The 15,721-nt window shown below is 42.8% G+C and overlaps 1 protein-coding gene across 2 annotated transcripts in view; it reads left to right on the top strand.

Annotated features, from left to right (window-relative positions):
* Window positions 1-262: 262 nt before the first annotated feature.
* The window catches only part of LOC140719729 (ephrin type-A receptor 7-like), a 671,000-nt gene continuing 655,541 nt past the window's right edge, over window positions 263-15,721 (top strand). For both annotated transcript variants that reach the window (XM_073034552.1, XM_073034551.1), the window contains exon 1: window positions 263-375. In XM_073034552.1, coding sequence (XP_072890653.1) covers window positions 285-375 — 91 coding nt within the window. In that variant the 5' untranslated portion in view covers window positions 263-284. The remainder of the gene's footprint in view (window positions 376-15,721) is intronic.

Below are 15,721 nucleotides of genomic sequence, written 5' to 3'. Positions count from 1 at the left end.
GAATATGGTGTCAATCAAAGTTTCAATGGCCTCGGCGACCGCCTTCTTTAGGTTACAATTGGCCAAAAGAGCTGCCAATCAGGTCCCGACGCCCTTTCTCCGGGGCGCCAGGCATCCACCTGGTTTGATGATATGGGAGCAGAAGCCGGAATATAATAAAAGATAGGATCGAGGAAGGAGAGAGGGGTAACTGTGGCGATCCCGAGTTACCAGCATCAAGTGCAGCAAGTCGTTAGACTGGCGGGAGCTGGCGAAGGAGACAAGAGTCCGGGCAGGAATTTAGAATGACTTTTGTGTGGAGCGCTCGCCTGCGCTTCAGCCGGCTGGTCCTGCTCAACTTTCTCCTGCACAGTGGCCGCAGCGCCGCGAACGAAGGTGAGCGACCGGCCGGGAGTGTGAACAGAGGGGAGGGGAAGACGAGGAAAGAGCGGGCGGAGGTGGCAGGGCTGGAAAAGCGGCGGAACCTGTTCCCTCTCCAGGTCGCCCAGGTTAGACACTCACTTACCTGTCCAGGATGGGCTGGCAGAGTGTGAGAGGGTGCGAGTTCGCGGGGCTCCGCGGCAGAGAGGGTCTGAATGTTCAGTGTCAAGTCAAGTCTGTGCGGTCCAAGATTCGACAGAGAGAGGGAGAGGGAGAGAGTGAGTGAGAGAGAGAGATGGAGAGAGTGAGTGAGTGAGAGAGGGAGAGAGAGAGATGTATATTGTGGTATGCGTGTGAGTGTCAATTTTGTCTGAGAGGACGAGAGAGAATAATTCGTTTATAGGTTTGTGAGTGAATGGTGTGTGCGAGCGTGCAATTTTGATTTTGTGCGAGAGAATAAGAGAGGACGAATCTTGTGAATTTGTGTATGTTTGTGTGTGAGAATGATGTTTCTCTGTTAGAGAGTGAATGGTATGTTTGTGTGTGAGAGCGAATGGAGTGGGATGCGCGCGTGTGGGAGACAGGGAGTTGATGGTGTATACTGTGAGAAGACAGTGTGTATAATATGTGCGTGAGAGAGGATGAATGGTCTGTGCAGCCTGTGTGAGAGAGGGAGTGTGGGGATGGCATTGTGTTTGAGATGGGGAATGAAAGGTGTGTGTGAGAGAGAGAGAGAATGAATGGCGTGTATAGTCTGTGCCAGACAGGAGAATGCACGGTGCAAACAGTGTAGTGTGTAAGAGAGAGTGAATGAATGGGGTGTGCTGTGCGTATGGAAGCAAGGAGAATGCATAGCGTGTGCAGTGTGCGTGGAATTAGAGTCAATTACAAGGTTTATTTTTCTCAATCTTTAGAAAAATAAATGCCGGACAGATGGGGACCAGAGTTGCTTAGAAGACATTCTCTTAGCATATATAGAGTGAAACTTTTTGGATTTCTGAATACTCCAATTAACTGCTGGTCAGAATCCAGCCCGGACAGAAGCGCACCTGACAATGCTTCTTGGCTTGCTCTCTGCCAACATGCTCATTTCCACAGATTGCTTTATATCGTAGGCAAGAGTCTTTTTTTTATACACACACACACACACACTGTCCAAGAATTGTATCGCTATCTGTGTTGGCTTGCTGGAATATTTTCAGTTTGTAAAATAAAACTGAGAAAGAGATGGACAGAGGTGCGATGGTCGGATAGGTGGTAATGAGAAGGATTATATCGGAAACTTCACCTGTCTCTTTCCGGTCAGAGGTTACCTTGTATCCTGTCAAAAGCAACGTGATGTAAATAAGTTGTCCTTTGTCTCTGAACACCCATTATAATTGAGTCATGACAGATGAACAGGTGAGAAGGGTAACGTTAGTCGTTTTTTCCCTTCTCTGCAGCTTACGTAGTTTTTTTTTAATCAATATAACGGTTTCTTTAACAATTCTCATTACTCTGCAATGCGAGCGAGTCCTCCCTCACAAAGGCAGATGCCCTGTCGATTCGGTACTTTATTAAGACGTCATATTCTGAATATAGTTGCTGATTTTGCCCGACATCTCTGTGATGTTCGGGCTAAGTCTTTCGTCCCATGGCGATTAGAAGCTGTCATTTAAAATAGCGGCGATCAATCCAGACAAGGCGCGGAAAGAGGAACGGCCCCGAAGATTGCTGCCGGGGACGCTCCAGGAACAGTCGGCGAAAGAGGTTCGAGAGCGGTCCAGACGCCGCTTTTCCCAACGAAACCAGAAAATGCTGGAAATGCTCAGCGGGTCAGGCAGCATCCGTGGGTCATCAACCTGAAATGTTAACCGTGTTTTATTTTTCTCTACCGCTGCTGCCTATCCTGCTAAGTATTTCCAACGTATCCTGTTTCTTTCAGGTTTCCAGTATCAGCAGTTTTGTTCTAAATGTCCCTCACTGTCTTTCAAAGATGATTTTCTATTCATTATTATTATTATTGAAATGCAGGATAAGCTGCTGAGGTTACCTGCCAGGAAATAACGACTTGAGAAAGAGGGAGGAAAGTGAGTTACCTTCAGATCTTGGTTGTTGCTGTAAACAACCTGTAAGCCTCATTTTCTTGTCTGGATCTTACAGTTGGAAGAATACCCTGTGAAACACAACATAAACTCATTCCAGTTTAGCCTCACATTGCGCGGTTCACATTTGATGCTACTGGCTGTGTTTCTGACCTGCACCTTCCGAAAATTTGAAGAACCTTATTCCAGGCTACATTTCTGCACAGATGCCACCAGAAGGTTATGCTTCTAACTTGTAAGAAGACCCCAACCTTGTTGTGGGGTTTGGAGTCTTGCATGCCCCAATGATCCAGAGGTCTGTTTTGGCTGGAGTCGGGACCTTGTGCTCTTGGTGTGGTCACCCATGCCAAACAGGTCAAAGTGTAGAGGCCAGACTGAGAGTGGTTCACTGGTCCATCAGGTTCAGGAGCTCAGTTCGGGGCTAATGACACTGACTGGTCAAAAAAGCAATTGTTACAGAAACAGCAATGAAAATTTTTTCTATCCAGAAAGAGATGAGGACCTTCATTGCTGACCTAAGCACCAGCAGTGAAATGAGCAGTAAGGACAAAGTGTTAGATATGCTGGTCAAGATATAGATGCTTTATCATAAAAAAGGTGAGCCCTAACATCTCTTCAGGTGTCACAGATAATCATCACCTAGTAGATGTGACCATCACACATTTCCATAGCTTCAGCTATACACTACAGACAACGTGTTGAGTTGTATCTGTGCGAGGAAAGGAACTGTCAGTGTTTTGGGTCAAAACCCTGCATTACAACTGCAACAGTATGTCTTGTTGCAGAGTTTTGAAGCAAAGCATCAAAAATTCCTTTCCTGCCACAGACGCTGCCTGACACAATGAATTCCTCCAACATCTTGTTGCTCAATATTTCCAGCATCTGCAGTCTCTGGTGTCTTCTGCAGCTCTATAGTTTGACTGTAGTAGAACAGGAATGTTTTGAAGGTAGTGTAAGCTGGTGGCATGGAGATACCCAGACTGCATTTTAAGGTACACAGGAATCTTGCACTAGAATACCCACTGCCCCAGCCATATCTGTGAGTTTGCACTCACAGCCATGTGCAGAAGCTTTGAAACTCTAATGCTACCTGCTTAACTTAGTTACCAGTCTCCAACTGTGGGTTATGTTCTTTCCATTAGGAATCGGTTGATTTTCCCATCAGCTCCTAACAATCTTTAACTATGAAACAAAGAGAAAATACTCTTCCATATTTAGTTTCATGTTCACTTTCAACGATCTGCCAAAATATAAATACAGTTATGAAATGTTTCATCACAATGGTATTAACGTTAGATTAATATTGGCCAGACTTTACCCACTATTATTGCACCTTGAATTGTAGGCAGGGTGTTTGTTCTTTACTGCACAAGAATCTCTTCCATCTTGCTTTGTTGGTTCACCTTCATGGCAAATCCACCTACCTCTTCAACATATCTTTATTTGGATGAGTAAAGTAACAGTGTGCATGTGGTGACCACTGTCTGGGTTTATGAGTTTTCTTCTGAATACTTTATCACATTTATTAGTGATCATCTGTTTTTATGTTCTCCCCACCATGAGCAACATCACTACTGGATTTACCTTATCCAACACATTATTATCTTGTAGACATTTATTAGAAGTAAATGACCAAGCATGAAAGTTATAACCTCTCTGACTTTATGTTACTGGAGAGCAAACACAGATAGATCACATTACTCCTTGCTTCTGTGGATGTTATTACTCTATAATAATCTCTTTACTTTCGACCAGATGGTCTTAATAGACCTTAAATCTCCACTGATTCATATTCACATTATTCGGTTCCTGATGGGTTGACGCTGGCTGATCCTTACAACCCAATGGCTGCCTTGCCTTGCTTGCAGCTTCCTTCTAAATATACACAACACTTACTCTGAATCATTATCCTGAGCTTTGCATCTGTGATATTTACTCATTGTTCCAATAATGTGTTCCTTTCTCCCATCAGGCAGTGTTTATACAAATTGTCAGCTCTGCTTGCATAGTTTATTTTCATATGAAATTTATATCTTCCTTCAATCTTGTATTTTAAGCTGTTTGCTCTTTGCAAGTAATTACAGTGAATAAATGATACATAACCCGCTGGACTATTGTCATTGTGTCACCACTAGTAATGCTTCTGAGCTAGGCATTTTTCTATACCCAATTTTTCTGCCATTTCCACATCCATAAACAAATCAACAGAGAGAGAGAGAGACAGAGAGATTACTCTGAATTCTCATTCAGTGTTGGAGATCGCTGGACAGGTACCATTCCTGTTACTGAATCAAAAGATCAGGCGTTCATGTTCCATGCCAGGAATGTGAATATTAAATCTCATGAATTCATATGTACTGTCACTTATTGGACAAATATTAAACCTGGTATTTGAGTGAATGTAAATTTTCCCAATGCAATACTCAAAGAAGAGCAGCAACCTGAAATCCTTTATTTTCTTAATGAATGTGTTTATTGTCTCTTTATAGGTCACTGATCAGTGAGCATGCTGAGATTCCCACTTAGTCACTATGCTTAAAGTACCTCATTAGCTATTAGATCCATTGGAAGGTCCTGAAGTTTCTCAATAGTTGCTTTGGACATAATCAAAATCCAATATTCAGTTAAATGTTATTATTCAAGGCAGAAATGAAATAAATAATTGGATTATGACCTACGTCATGTCTCTGGTGACCCAGGTTTGATCCTGACCTTTAGTGCTGTCTGTGCAGGGTTGTACCTTCTCCCTGTGATGTGTGAGCTTCCCCTGGGTGTTACTCCCACATCCCAAAGACGGACAGTTTAATGGAGCACCTCTATTCTGGGTAGAGTTAAGTGAATCAGAGTGAAGTTGCGAAACGCAAGAGGGAATGGGTTGCGGGGAATAGATTAGATTAGATTAGATTCAACTTTATTGTCATTGTGCCGAGTACAGATACAAAGCCAATGAAATGCAGTTAGCATCTAACCAGAAATGCAAAGAATAGTGTTATTTACAAAATAACTGTGAATAAAAAGTAAGTGCTACAGCACACAATATAAAAGTACTAAGACAGTACAATACGGGTGCAATACTGCTTAGTGCTGTGATGTGAGGTTCAGCAGGGTCACTGCCTCAGGGAAGAAGCTCTTCCTGTGCCTGCTGGTGCGGGAGCGGAGGCTCTTGTGCTGCCTACTGGATGGGAAGAGAGTAAAAAGTCCATGGTTAGGGTGAGATGCATCCTTGATAATGCTTTTCGCCCTGCCCAGGCAGCATTTATGGTAGAAGTTCTCAATGGTGGGCAATTGGGTGCCGATAATCCGCTGGGCAGTTTTCACCACATGCTGAAGTGCTTTGTGGTCCGATACAGGACAATTGCCATACCACACTGAGATGCAGTTTGTGAGTATGCTCTCAATGGTACAGCGGTAAAAGTCCATCAGTATCCTGGGACAGAGGCGAGCTTTCTTGTTGCTCTACAGGAAATAAAAGCGCTGTTGCACCTTTTTGATCAGGATGGAGGAGTTCAGGGACCAGGTGAGATCCTTGGAAATGTGGACACCAAGGAATCTGAAGCTTGATACACGCTCCACTACAGCTCCGTTGATGTAGGTGGGGACGTAAGTGTGGCTCCTAGCATGCCTGAAGTCCACAATGATCTCCTTGTACTGATACTAATACTGATGGGCATGCTGTAAGAGCCAGTGCTGAGTTGATGGGCAGAATAGCCTCCTTCTATGTTTGAATGAGATTTCATAGCAATCCCTGTGACAGGTGAAAGAGGTACTTAAAACGCAGGAAGAGGACATTCAGCCTATCTGGCCCATGCCTTCTCTCAGCAGAAAATCCCATCAATCCCTTTCACCCAATCAATTTCCCTGTAGTTTGTGAATTTATTTTCTCTTCCATGTGTGTAAACTCCTCTTGGCTTCCCAATCGTATTTCTCGGAGTTTGGGTTCCTGTGTGTGGAGTGTGTTTTGATGGACATCAGTACAAGAGGGCAAGAGTATAACTACATTATAAATCCCGCTGACATATTCAGCCGTTGCCCTGATGAGTGCGGGCTCTTTCAGTGTAAATTATGGCAGTGTTATCCGATTCCTAGTAACTGTGGTTCACGCTGATCTGTGCCAGAGTACCAGTTATGCTGCTGTATATCTCTGGTGGAATGTTTTTGGCCTTGATCTTTACCAAGCAACTGTGGGTTACTTGGGAAACTAACTCGCTGAGGGCAAGAAAGGTCACACTTGGCTTAACACCTTCAACTGAGTATTCTGTCAGAAGTGACAGGCAAGCTTGCATAATGGTCAAGGGATGATAAACTGTAATTAGGCTTCTTCCAATGGAAGAGTGGTTTCAGCCGTGGTCTGCAGGATGAAAATACGAATTGCGTAATTCTTAAATTGCTCTGTAACATAGGGATATTTAATGAATGTGCGTAATCCAGTTTGTAACATAACGCACATGAAATTGCTGCAGATGTTGCAAATCTGAATTTCAAACAGACGGTTGAAAGCATGCAGCAAGTCAGTAAGCATTAGGGGGAGGAAAGATTCATGGCCAATGGTGAACAAATACTGCTCACTCTTCACTGCTTTTGCCCACAAACTCTCCGTGGAACTTCCATCCACATTTCACCAAAGCATCTGTCCTCTTCTACAGGGGAAAAGAAACACAGTGACTGCGTCCCTCTTGACCGACAAATCCTTTTAGATAATGTAGTGTGCAGAAAGTATTAGTTAGAATATTTAACTCTGATGTTAAATTGGTGATCAAAAACGTGAGAGGAAAAGATGTGATTGAAGTAGAGAAGAGGCAGACAGATGGTTAAATCTTCAACAGAAATTTGTCTGAAGGTACAATATTCTTATAAAGTTAATTTTCCTGTGCAGGGGAAGTGGGCCATCATTTTCAGCATGCGGCTATAAATTTTTTCCAGAATAAATGGACAAGCACCAAGATTTTCTGCTGGTTAACTATTCCAGTTTCATGCCCTTCCTATATTTGAATGTTGAATCTGTGTATGCGAGCTCATGGAAGAGTTTAGCAAACTGAGTATCAAACCTCCCAATTTCCTTGCTTAGCTGTTCAATTTCAGTCATCAGAAGGTGCTGCACGATTAATTCTTCGGTGACAGTAAGGGCTGATTGTCTTGTGGTTGTTGCAACTGCAGAATCCAGTCTGGCATTCTCGCAGGATGACCTTTTTTATCAGAACCATCAGGCAGACACTGTGCCATGGTGCTAGCGGGCGTATAATTGCCCTCCTACCCTCTGTCAGTGCCAGTTTGCTGTCAGATGCTCCGTGAGGTGCGAGAGTGAATTGGCAGCTGGCTGTCTTTCAACCAAAGATTGAGCAAAGTGACAGTGTGAGGAGATTTCTGTCTCAACTGACGCTGCAGAACGCCATGTCATTACACTGCCCTCGGGAGACATTTAAATGCACATTAAAGTCACAAGTTCTAGCATTTTATTTTGCCACATGGTGGTGGACAGCAGCTTTAACTTTATCGTGTCTTTCAATTGAATACTTAAAGATTAATTCTGTGAATTTGACTAACAGAATTTTTAGGAAACCTCTCATAATCCTAAAAGGTACATAGCGTAAGTTTTAAGATTCTAAATTATGTTCATTTTACTACAGATTAGTTTGCACCATTGAGAGCATCCTGACAAGCTGCATCACCATCTGGTATGGGAGCAGCTGAGCATCAAACTGGAGGTCCCTGCAAAGGGGTGTGAGAATGGCTGGGAGGATCATAGGGGCTCTCTACCACCCATTGGAGACATTTATCAGAAGCGTTGCATACACAAGGCCATTAGTATTATCAAGAATGCTATACATCCATTCATCATCCTCTTTGACTGTCTACCATCAGGCAGGAGATGCTGATGGTAAGAGTCAAGTTGGGAAACAGTTTCCTCCCTCAGGCCATAAGGCTTCTGAACTCCCTGCCACATCGTATTCAAAATGTCACCGGTTAATCTGTTATGTACTTTACAATATTTAATTTATGCTCTTTACTTTGTTTATTTATGTGTAATTCATCTGTAGGTTTTATCCTTACTTTCCTAAATTATTGTGTGTTATGTGTACTACTGTGCTTTACACCCTGGTTCGGAGAAACAATGTCTCATTTAACAGTATACATGTAAGTAGTTAAATACGGTGAACTTGACAAAAGAAAAATATATGCTTCAAGCACTGTGTTGAAGAGTTCATGATCAAGTCTATCTTAAAAAAAAATTAAAATACTACTTTAGATTGTTAACTAAATGCACTGACTTAAATTGTAAAATAAAAACATGAGCTGAGTGTGATTCTGTCTCACAGAACCCCAAGTAACCTATCAACGCAATCAGCTTGCATCGTGGTTTGTCAGACATCAATCTATCACCTCAGACTTCAGTATTCAATTTAAAATGTAGATTGAAAATAAATGCTCATTCAGACAGCATGTTATAAAACGAAGGCATTGCCACGTTTCACTAGTTTGTATTGATAGTGGACCCTTGAATGAGGTTGCTTTGTGGATTTATTAAGATGTAATTTCTGCCATCCTTGCACTGCAGTAATCCTGCCAGGAACGTTAGCATAAAATTAACTCAAGTGCGATGCGGTCCCCTTCTTTGTTTGGAAAGGTACGATGATCAGGTAGAATCCACTTGAACCACGTGGCCTGAATTACTTCTGAGGGTCGTCACCACATCCTGAGCTGTTGTCATCTATGAGGTCACAGTTTGGAACTCTATATTATTTTACCGTGGATTCTGTGTGCTCGCGTGTAGTTGACTATTTAATCACCGGCTGCTTCAAATGTATTTCCTTGGTAAGAGTTCCCATTCTTCACTACACCGTTCAAGAGGAAAAAGGGCAGCGAGACAATAAAATCTATCTGGTTTTTTTTAATTCTTCGCCAGCACAGCACGCGTCCCTCATTTGGATTTGAAAACAAAATCTGGTTTGACTGTGGCTGCAGATGGAGTAAAGCTGAGGATTACTCAAAGCCTTGGGTTAGACACTGGTGACCCGACCTTTATTGCTTGTTATTGAGCAGTGAGATAGGCTCAAGGGCCTGAACTGCCTGTCACTGTTCAGATGTTGAATTGCAAGAGAGATTGTTAAAATTTATTTTATATTAGAGATCCAGTGCAGAACAGTCTCACCTATTTAAACCTAGCCTAGTTGAAGGACAATTTATAATGACCAATTAACCTACTAAATGGTACGTCTTTGGACTGTGGGAAAAATCCCACCAGTTCACAGGGAGGACGTACAAAGTCCTTACAGAGGATGCCAGAACTGAACTCTGAACTCTGACGCCCCTGAGCTGTAAACACGCCCTCTGACTGCTATTCTACTGTGGCGCCCCATGATGCCACATTCCCCGTGCTCCTTAGGAAATGTGCTTATTCCATATGGCTACCACTGCCTGGAGTGCAATTCCACACGCTTGCTTTATAGTCGTCTGTTTGTTGTTACTGATGGCCTGTGCACGTGTGTTTGTTTTTGGGCCTGATTTCGGCTGAATGCAGAATGCAGGAACAGGACTCGGAGTGCTTGTGTAACCAACCAACTGTTCTTTAATAAATCAAGGAATTAATTACTTAATTCAGAATTAATCTGTGCAATATCTTTCCATAAGTGCTGCTTGAAAGAACCTGATCTTCCAATTGAGAATTGTGATCCGTTCTGGGTTGAGAGACATATTAAATGATACAGCAGTAAGCAAGAGGCTGTAGGGAGTTGCTGACTCCTGTTAAGGAAGTCTAGCTCCAAGGTGGGACCACTCAGTGCAATAGGTGTTGTTACGTTACATTGCAGAGCCCTAGGGTGATTCAGATAACTGCCATGAGGCATTTCCACTGGGGGTCATGCCATTGTGAGAAAGTTTTCATTCCCTATGCAGAGAAGGAAGGTCAGGAAGAGGAAAGCTGCCTGTTGCATCATGAACTGCAGGGCATTACTGTGATAATTCAAGATTCTACTCATCTTGTACCTTCCTGGACAAACTCTGCAGAAGTTATAGTCACTTTGTGGTTTTGGTTCTGCCATTCACGTCTCTCCTGTTACTCAGCCGAGGCTGCAGGTGACCTCTTCCCAGGTCACGGGCCTTCTCTCAGCTCCTTTTCATCACACTCTCTTCAACTCCCTTCTCAGATCCACTACAACCCAGAGATCCTTCTGTCTGAGAACTCTGTTCTGATGTCCTACCCCACCACGCTCCATGGGTATCCAGTGTTTTTTACGCTGAATGCCCACCCATTCTATCATTTCCTGCCAGTCTGTACAACAGAATCAAAGCCAATTATCACTGCTTTTCCATTTCCTTTGTCTTCCATGAGAGGCATTGTTAACTTTTGAAGTTCAATGTGTTTCACAAATATGAAGAAAAGAAAAGCTTCTCCGAGCTTTCTCCAACTCCTTCCCTTCATTTTGCACACTGATCCCTGTCTGACTGGTTGCATCCATCACCCCTCTCTTTCTTTATTGGCTGACTTACGTCATCATCAGCCGGTCAGCTGTGCCAATTTCCAGCCCATACCCTGTAAGAGCCAAGCCTCTTTACAAAACAGAGCTGCTTCTTGTATTCTCCATCACGGATCAGACCTCTGACCTCTGCATATAAGCTTACCTAGCAGCTTCAACTTTTCGGTCTCTATCTCCACACTTGTTGACTTCAGTCTTCAACCTTCTGGCTTTTACCTCCAGACTCGCTGACCTCTGGATGACAACCTTTGACCTCCTTTCTGGTCCTCACTGACCTCTGGGTATCAAATCCAGGGCTCACTGATCAAGGAACTTTGAACTTCGGGCCTTGATCCCAGGACTCACCAATCATGGTTTTGAGATTCAACTTCCAAGCCCACACAGACTGGCAAACCTGATGACTCCTGCCCCACTTATTGACCTTTCTCCCAGGACTCTACAGCCTGGAGATCACTTGCCTCCTCAGCTCCTGCCTACTCCGTATTTGGGATCACTGACCTTTGACCACAGAGGACTGCAACCTGGACTCCAAACACAAACTCTTGACCCTGACTCTTCATACCTCTCACTCTCCTCATCCCTGTCCCAAAAGTCTAACCTGACCCCTAACTCCCTGCGCTCCAAAATCATCCCTACGAACCTAAATATCAACTGTCTGAGTCACAACCTCAGCGGGCATCACAGCTCGGTGCCATCTTGTCCTCTGGGATTTTAACACAATCCCATTTCATATTCATCATGAACAGCCAATGTTTCTGCATCTCAGTTCCCCACCAGGACAGCACAAGCCTTTATTTCTTCCTTGACTTGGGTCTGAACCTGTCCAGTTCTCTTCCCCCACCCTCCTCTGCCACCATCCCTTCTCTTCATCACTGCTTCTTGTCATCGCTACCCCTGCTCTCCAGAACCCTTCTTCACCCTCTCTTCCTCCTCCAAGCATGTCCTCACATTGATCTGCTTCTCCTTTCACTGATTTTTATTACATTGCCTTCTCATCCTTTAATTTTGCCCGCCTTCCACCCAATCCCAGCTTCCTTTTACTTCCTCCGTTCCCTCCTTTCTCTGATCTTTAAACACATTTGTTATCTCCAGTTTTCCCAGTTCAGGCATCAGATCAGAGAGTTGAATGATAATTTCCTCTCTGCCTAACATGAGTATTCCCAGTGTATTTTTTGTATTTCTCTGGGTTACTAGTAACGAAGGTATTTTCAATATGTACACTCCATAAAGAGCACTGAGAGAAGTTAAATTTGAGTACTCGGGCCACTTGAGCACTTTCACCTGCTTTTAAAGTCATCAAGATAATCTTGGTAGGGCTTTTGAAATATGGTCCTTTTGGTTTTTTTTTTGAAAGACAGTTGTAGAGCAGAAGTTTTCTGGCGTGGATTGTAGCTTCTGGAAATTAGGGAAACTGAACCTATCAGATCTGCGTAATCTAAAATTCAGCTTAAGGGCTATCTAACCCCATGGCTGGTGGGGTTTGAAAGGGCAATGATGGGGCCATCCTCTTGAAACCTGGAGGCATAAACTGTCAAATATAATAGCACTTGTCCCAAAAAGGCTGCTGAGTCTGGATCAATTAAACCTTTCACCACAGAACTCTTAAATGGCAAGGAGAAGAAGAGATATGGAGCAAGCGAAGATGGTCCAGATGAAGTGTGAAAGGAAAAATGGCATTAACAGTTTACATAAACAAATTTTAGAACGTTTGTAAAAATACATTCTAGTTAGGATCCCCTGACCATTTTTGTAGCAAATTGAAGCATTTTCAGAACGTGTTTTTAACAGAGGTCAACTAGCATAATCTGATATGCTCTAGTTATAAAAGAAACATGTGTGGCACTTTTATAATGAAATTATCTATTGTGGCACCACCTAAAGGAGAAATAAGTATTGCAGGCATAGTTGCTAAATGTATTTTAAATATCCTAAGTGTTAAACTGGAAGCTGCTCTCTGTGAAATGAAAGCAGGGTAAGAATGTAATGGATGTCATTATGCAGAACTACAATAAATTCAGTTGATGCAGTGGCTTAATTGAAATGTTAGTATTTGCGAGTTGGCAGATTAACTTGAGCTACCCTATTCCTTTGAAACATTAAACAAGAAATGTCTTCAATGGTATCTCCATTGTGCCAAGGGAGGGTTTTTTTCCAATAGTACCAGTTAGCAGAAGATGCAAGAAATCTTGCAAGATGCAAGAAATGCCAGACTGTTTGTCACTTAACAGTAACGTCCAGCACATGACATGCCGGTCAAGCTGTTGAAGTACAGTATTGCGTGGGTAAATTGGGGTATGGAATTCAGGAACCAAACCTCTGATTACTCAGCTCGGGATCAGAATCAAGTTTATTAACACTGAGCTGTGTCGTGAAATGTGTTGTTTGTTGAAAGCGGTACAGTGCAAGACATGAAATGTGGTATAAATTTGCAACACGTATACGGTATGTATGGTGCAAAAAGGAGGAAAAATAGTGAGATTGTGTTCAATATCTGTTCAGAGATCTGATGGTGTGTGTATTCAGGATCGTGTACTTCCTCTCTGGTAGCAATCGGAGAAGTAATCATCTGAAGGGTAGTAATCAGATGGTAGTAATGTAATGGATTATCCATTGTTAATTACTTGCTTATAATAACTGCCCCCTCACAAAGCAAACATTAATTCCTCGTACATGGATATTCTTAAATGTGTGTAGTTGGGTTATCTTGCCTTTAAGGTGCAGATAAAGATTTTTAAATATGTTCTCCCTCTCTGTTGTTGCTGTGGGTCATTTTCTGCTTTCCCACAAATGATGGGCTGAATGGGTCAAAAGGATTTTCAAGGACTGGAATCAAATAGAAAGTCACAGATGTTGGAAATCTAAAGGTGGGGGAACTCCAGAATGTGAAGTCGATGAATTAGCATGCAGAAGAGTTAACACGATGGAACAGATTCATGACTGATTCCCATGTGATCGCTGTTTCTCCTTTTAGGTTTTAACTGCTTTTGCACCTTTCTCCTGTCTCCTCCCTCACTCTGTCGTAAGTCTGTGCTGATTTAATATCTGCTTCATTTTAAGCTGAATCTGGCAGAAATGGAAATTCTGGTTCCGTCCAACATTCTGCTGGGAACAAGCTGGTGGTGGGTATCTAGTTCCACAGCTGACATAAGAAGGAGAGGATGTGTTTCTGAAGCCAATCTGTTTTGTGCAAAAGTAGGAGATTTTTGGTGGGACATTATGACAATGAGCTTCAAAAGGCTTTTCAGTGTAGAGGAAGCAAGCTTACCTAGTATTTACTTAGCAGACACGAGGAAATCTGCAGATGCTGGAAATTCAAACAACACGCACAAAATGCTGGTGGAACACAGCAGGCCAGGCAGCATCTATAAGGAGAAGCACTGTCGACGTTTCGGGCCGAGACCCTTCGTCAGGACGTCCTTATAGATGCTGCCTGGCCTGCTGTGTTCCACCAGCATTTTGTGTGTGTTGCTAGTATTTACTTAACTGGCCTTATCAAGGGAGCAACTTTCAGTACATGAAATAAGTGAAGGAAGAGTGAGACATTTTAGGTCTGATATCAAAATACCACAGATGCTGTAAATCTGAAATAAAAATGCTCCAGATAACCAGAGCGTCAAGCTGCATCAATTGAAGGACGAAGATGGTTGGCCTCTCTACCTGAAACATTAACTGTTCCACCGCAGATTGAGCCTTACCTGCTGAGACATTTTGAGTAGCTATTTCTAATTGATCTCATCAGTTTATGCTTCAGAGATTTCTGTGGTACCGTTGAAAGACAAACCCTTTTAAAGGTCCCACTGGCCTTGTTGATTGAGACCATGTGTGCCTACTCCAGGTGGGGAATCATATGCCTTTAACAAGCAACTAATTTCTTATTCCTACAACTCCTCCTTCCTACCACCACATACCAAAGAAACTGTGCAATCTATAGCTTAATCATCTCCCATTCTTGGTTTTATTTGGGGAAGAAAATTTAGCAGCTCCCTATTCCTGTATCTGGATCATTTCCTAGAAATCCCCAGGAAACGTACTGTGCAGACATTGAACCAGAACCAGATGGTTGTAATGTAATCTTTCATGGTCTTGTAGCCTATTGACATTTTCCTTTGGGGATTCAAGGTGATTAATGGTTTCGAATAAGAAGCGGACAATAATTCTGCAAGGGTAAGAGGCAAAAACAATATTGGCTAACCTGAGTACCTTTTCTCATTTTAAATTAGAAATGCCAAATACAAATATAATTGCCTGACCTGCTGCGTTCCTCCAGCATTTTGTGTGTGTTGCTTTGGATTTCCAGCATCTGCAGGACATTGGTGTTTCGGGGGAATGAAGTTTAAGGAGAGGTTGGACAACGTTCGGGTTGTTTTCTCTGGTGCGTTAGAACCTGAGGGGGAAACTTGATAGAAGTTTATAAAATCGAGGGAGGCATAGATAGGGTTGTCATTCAAAGTCTTCTTCCCGGAGAGGAAGGACAAACGCTGAAGTACATTTAAGATAATAGAAGGTTTAAACGCAATGTGTGGGACAAGTTTTTAAACACCTGCTGGCTGGTGTCTGGAACATGCTGCCAGAATCATAGACTAATAGAGCTTTGAAAAAGGCTCTTCGGCTAGTCCTATTTGCCTTTATTTGGCCCATATCCCTCTAAATCTTTCCTATGCATTCACTAAGCCAAATGTCCTTTGAAGGTGGTAGATGCAGATAGGAAGATGGTGTTCAAGAAAAAGGCTCATTTATTATCAAAGAATGTATGCAGTAAACAGCTCTGAGATTCTTCTTCTCTAGATAGCCATGAAGCATAGAAAA

The sequence above is a fragment of the Hemitrygon akajei genome, chromosome 32 (assembly GCF_048418815.1).
Source record: "Hemitrygon akajei chromosome 32, sHemAka1.3, whole genome shotgun sequence".
Taxonomy (NCBI): Eukaryota; Metazoa; Chordata; class Chondrichthyes; order Myliobatiformes; family Dasyatidae; genus Hemitrygon; species Hemitrygon akajei.
This window is presented reverse-complemented; position numbering and strand designations above follow the sequence as displayed.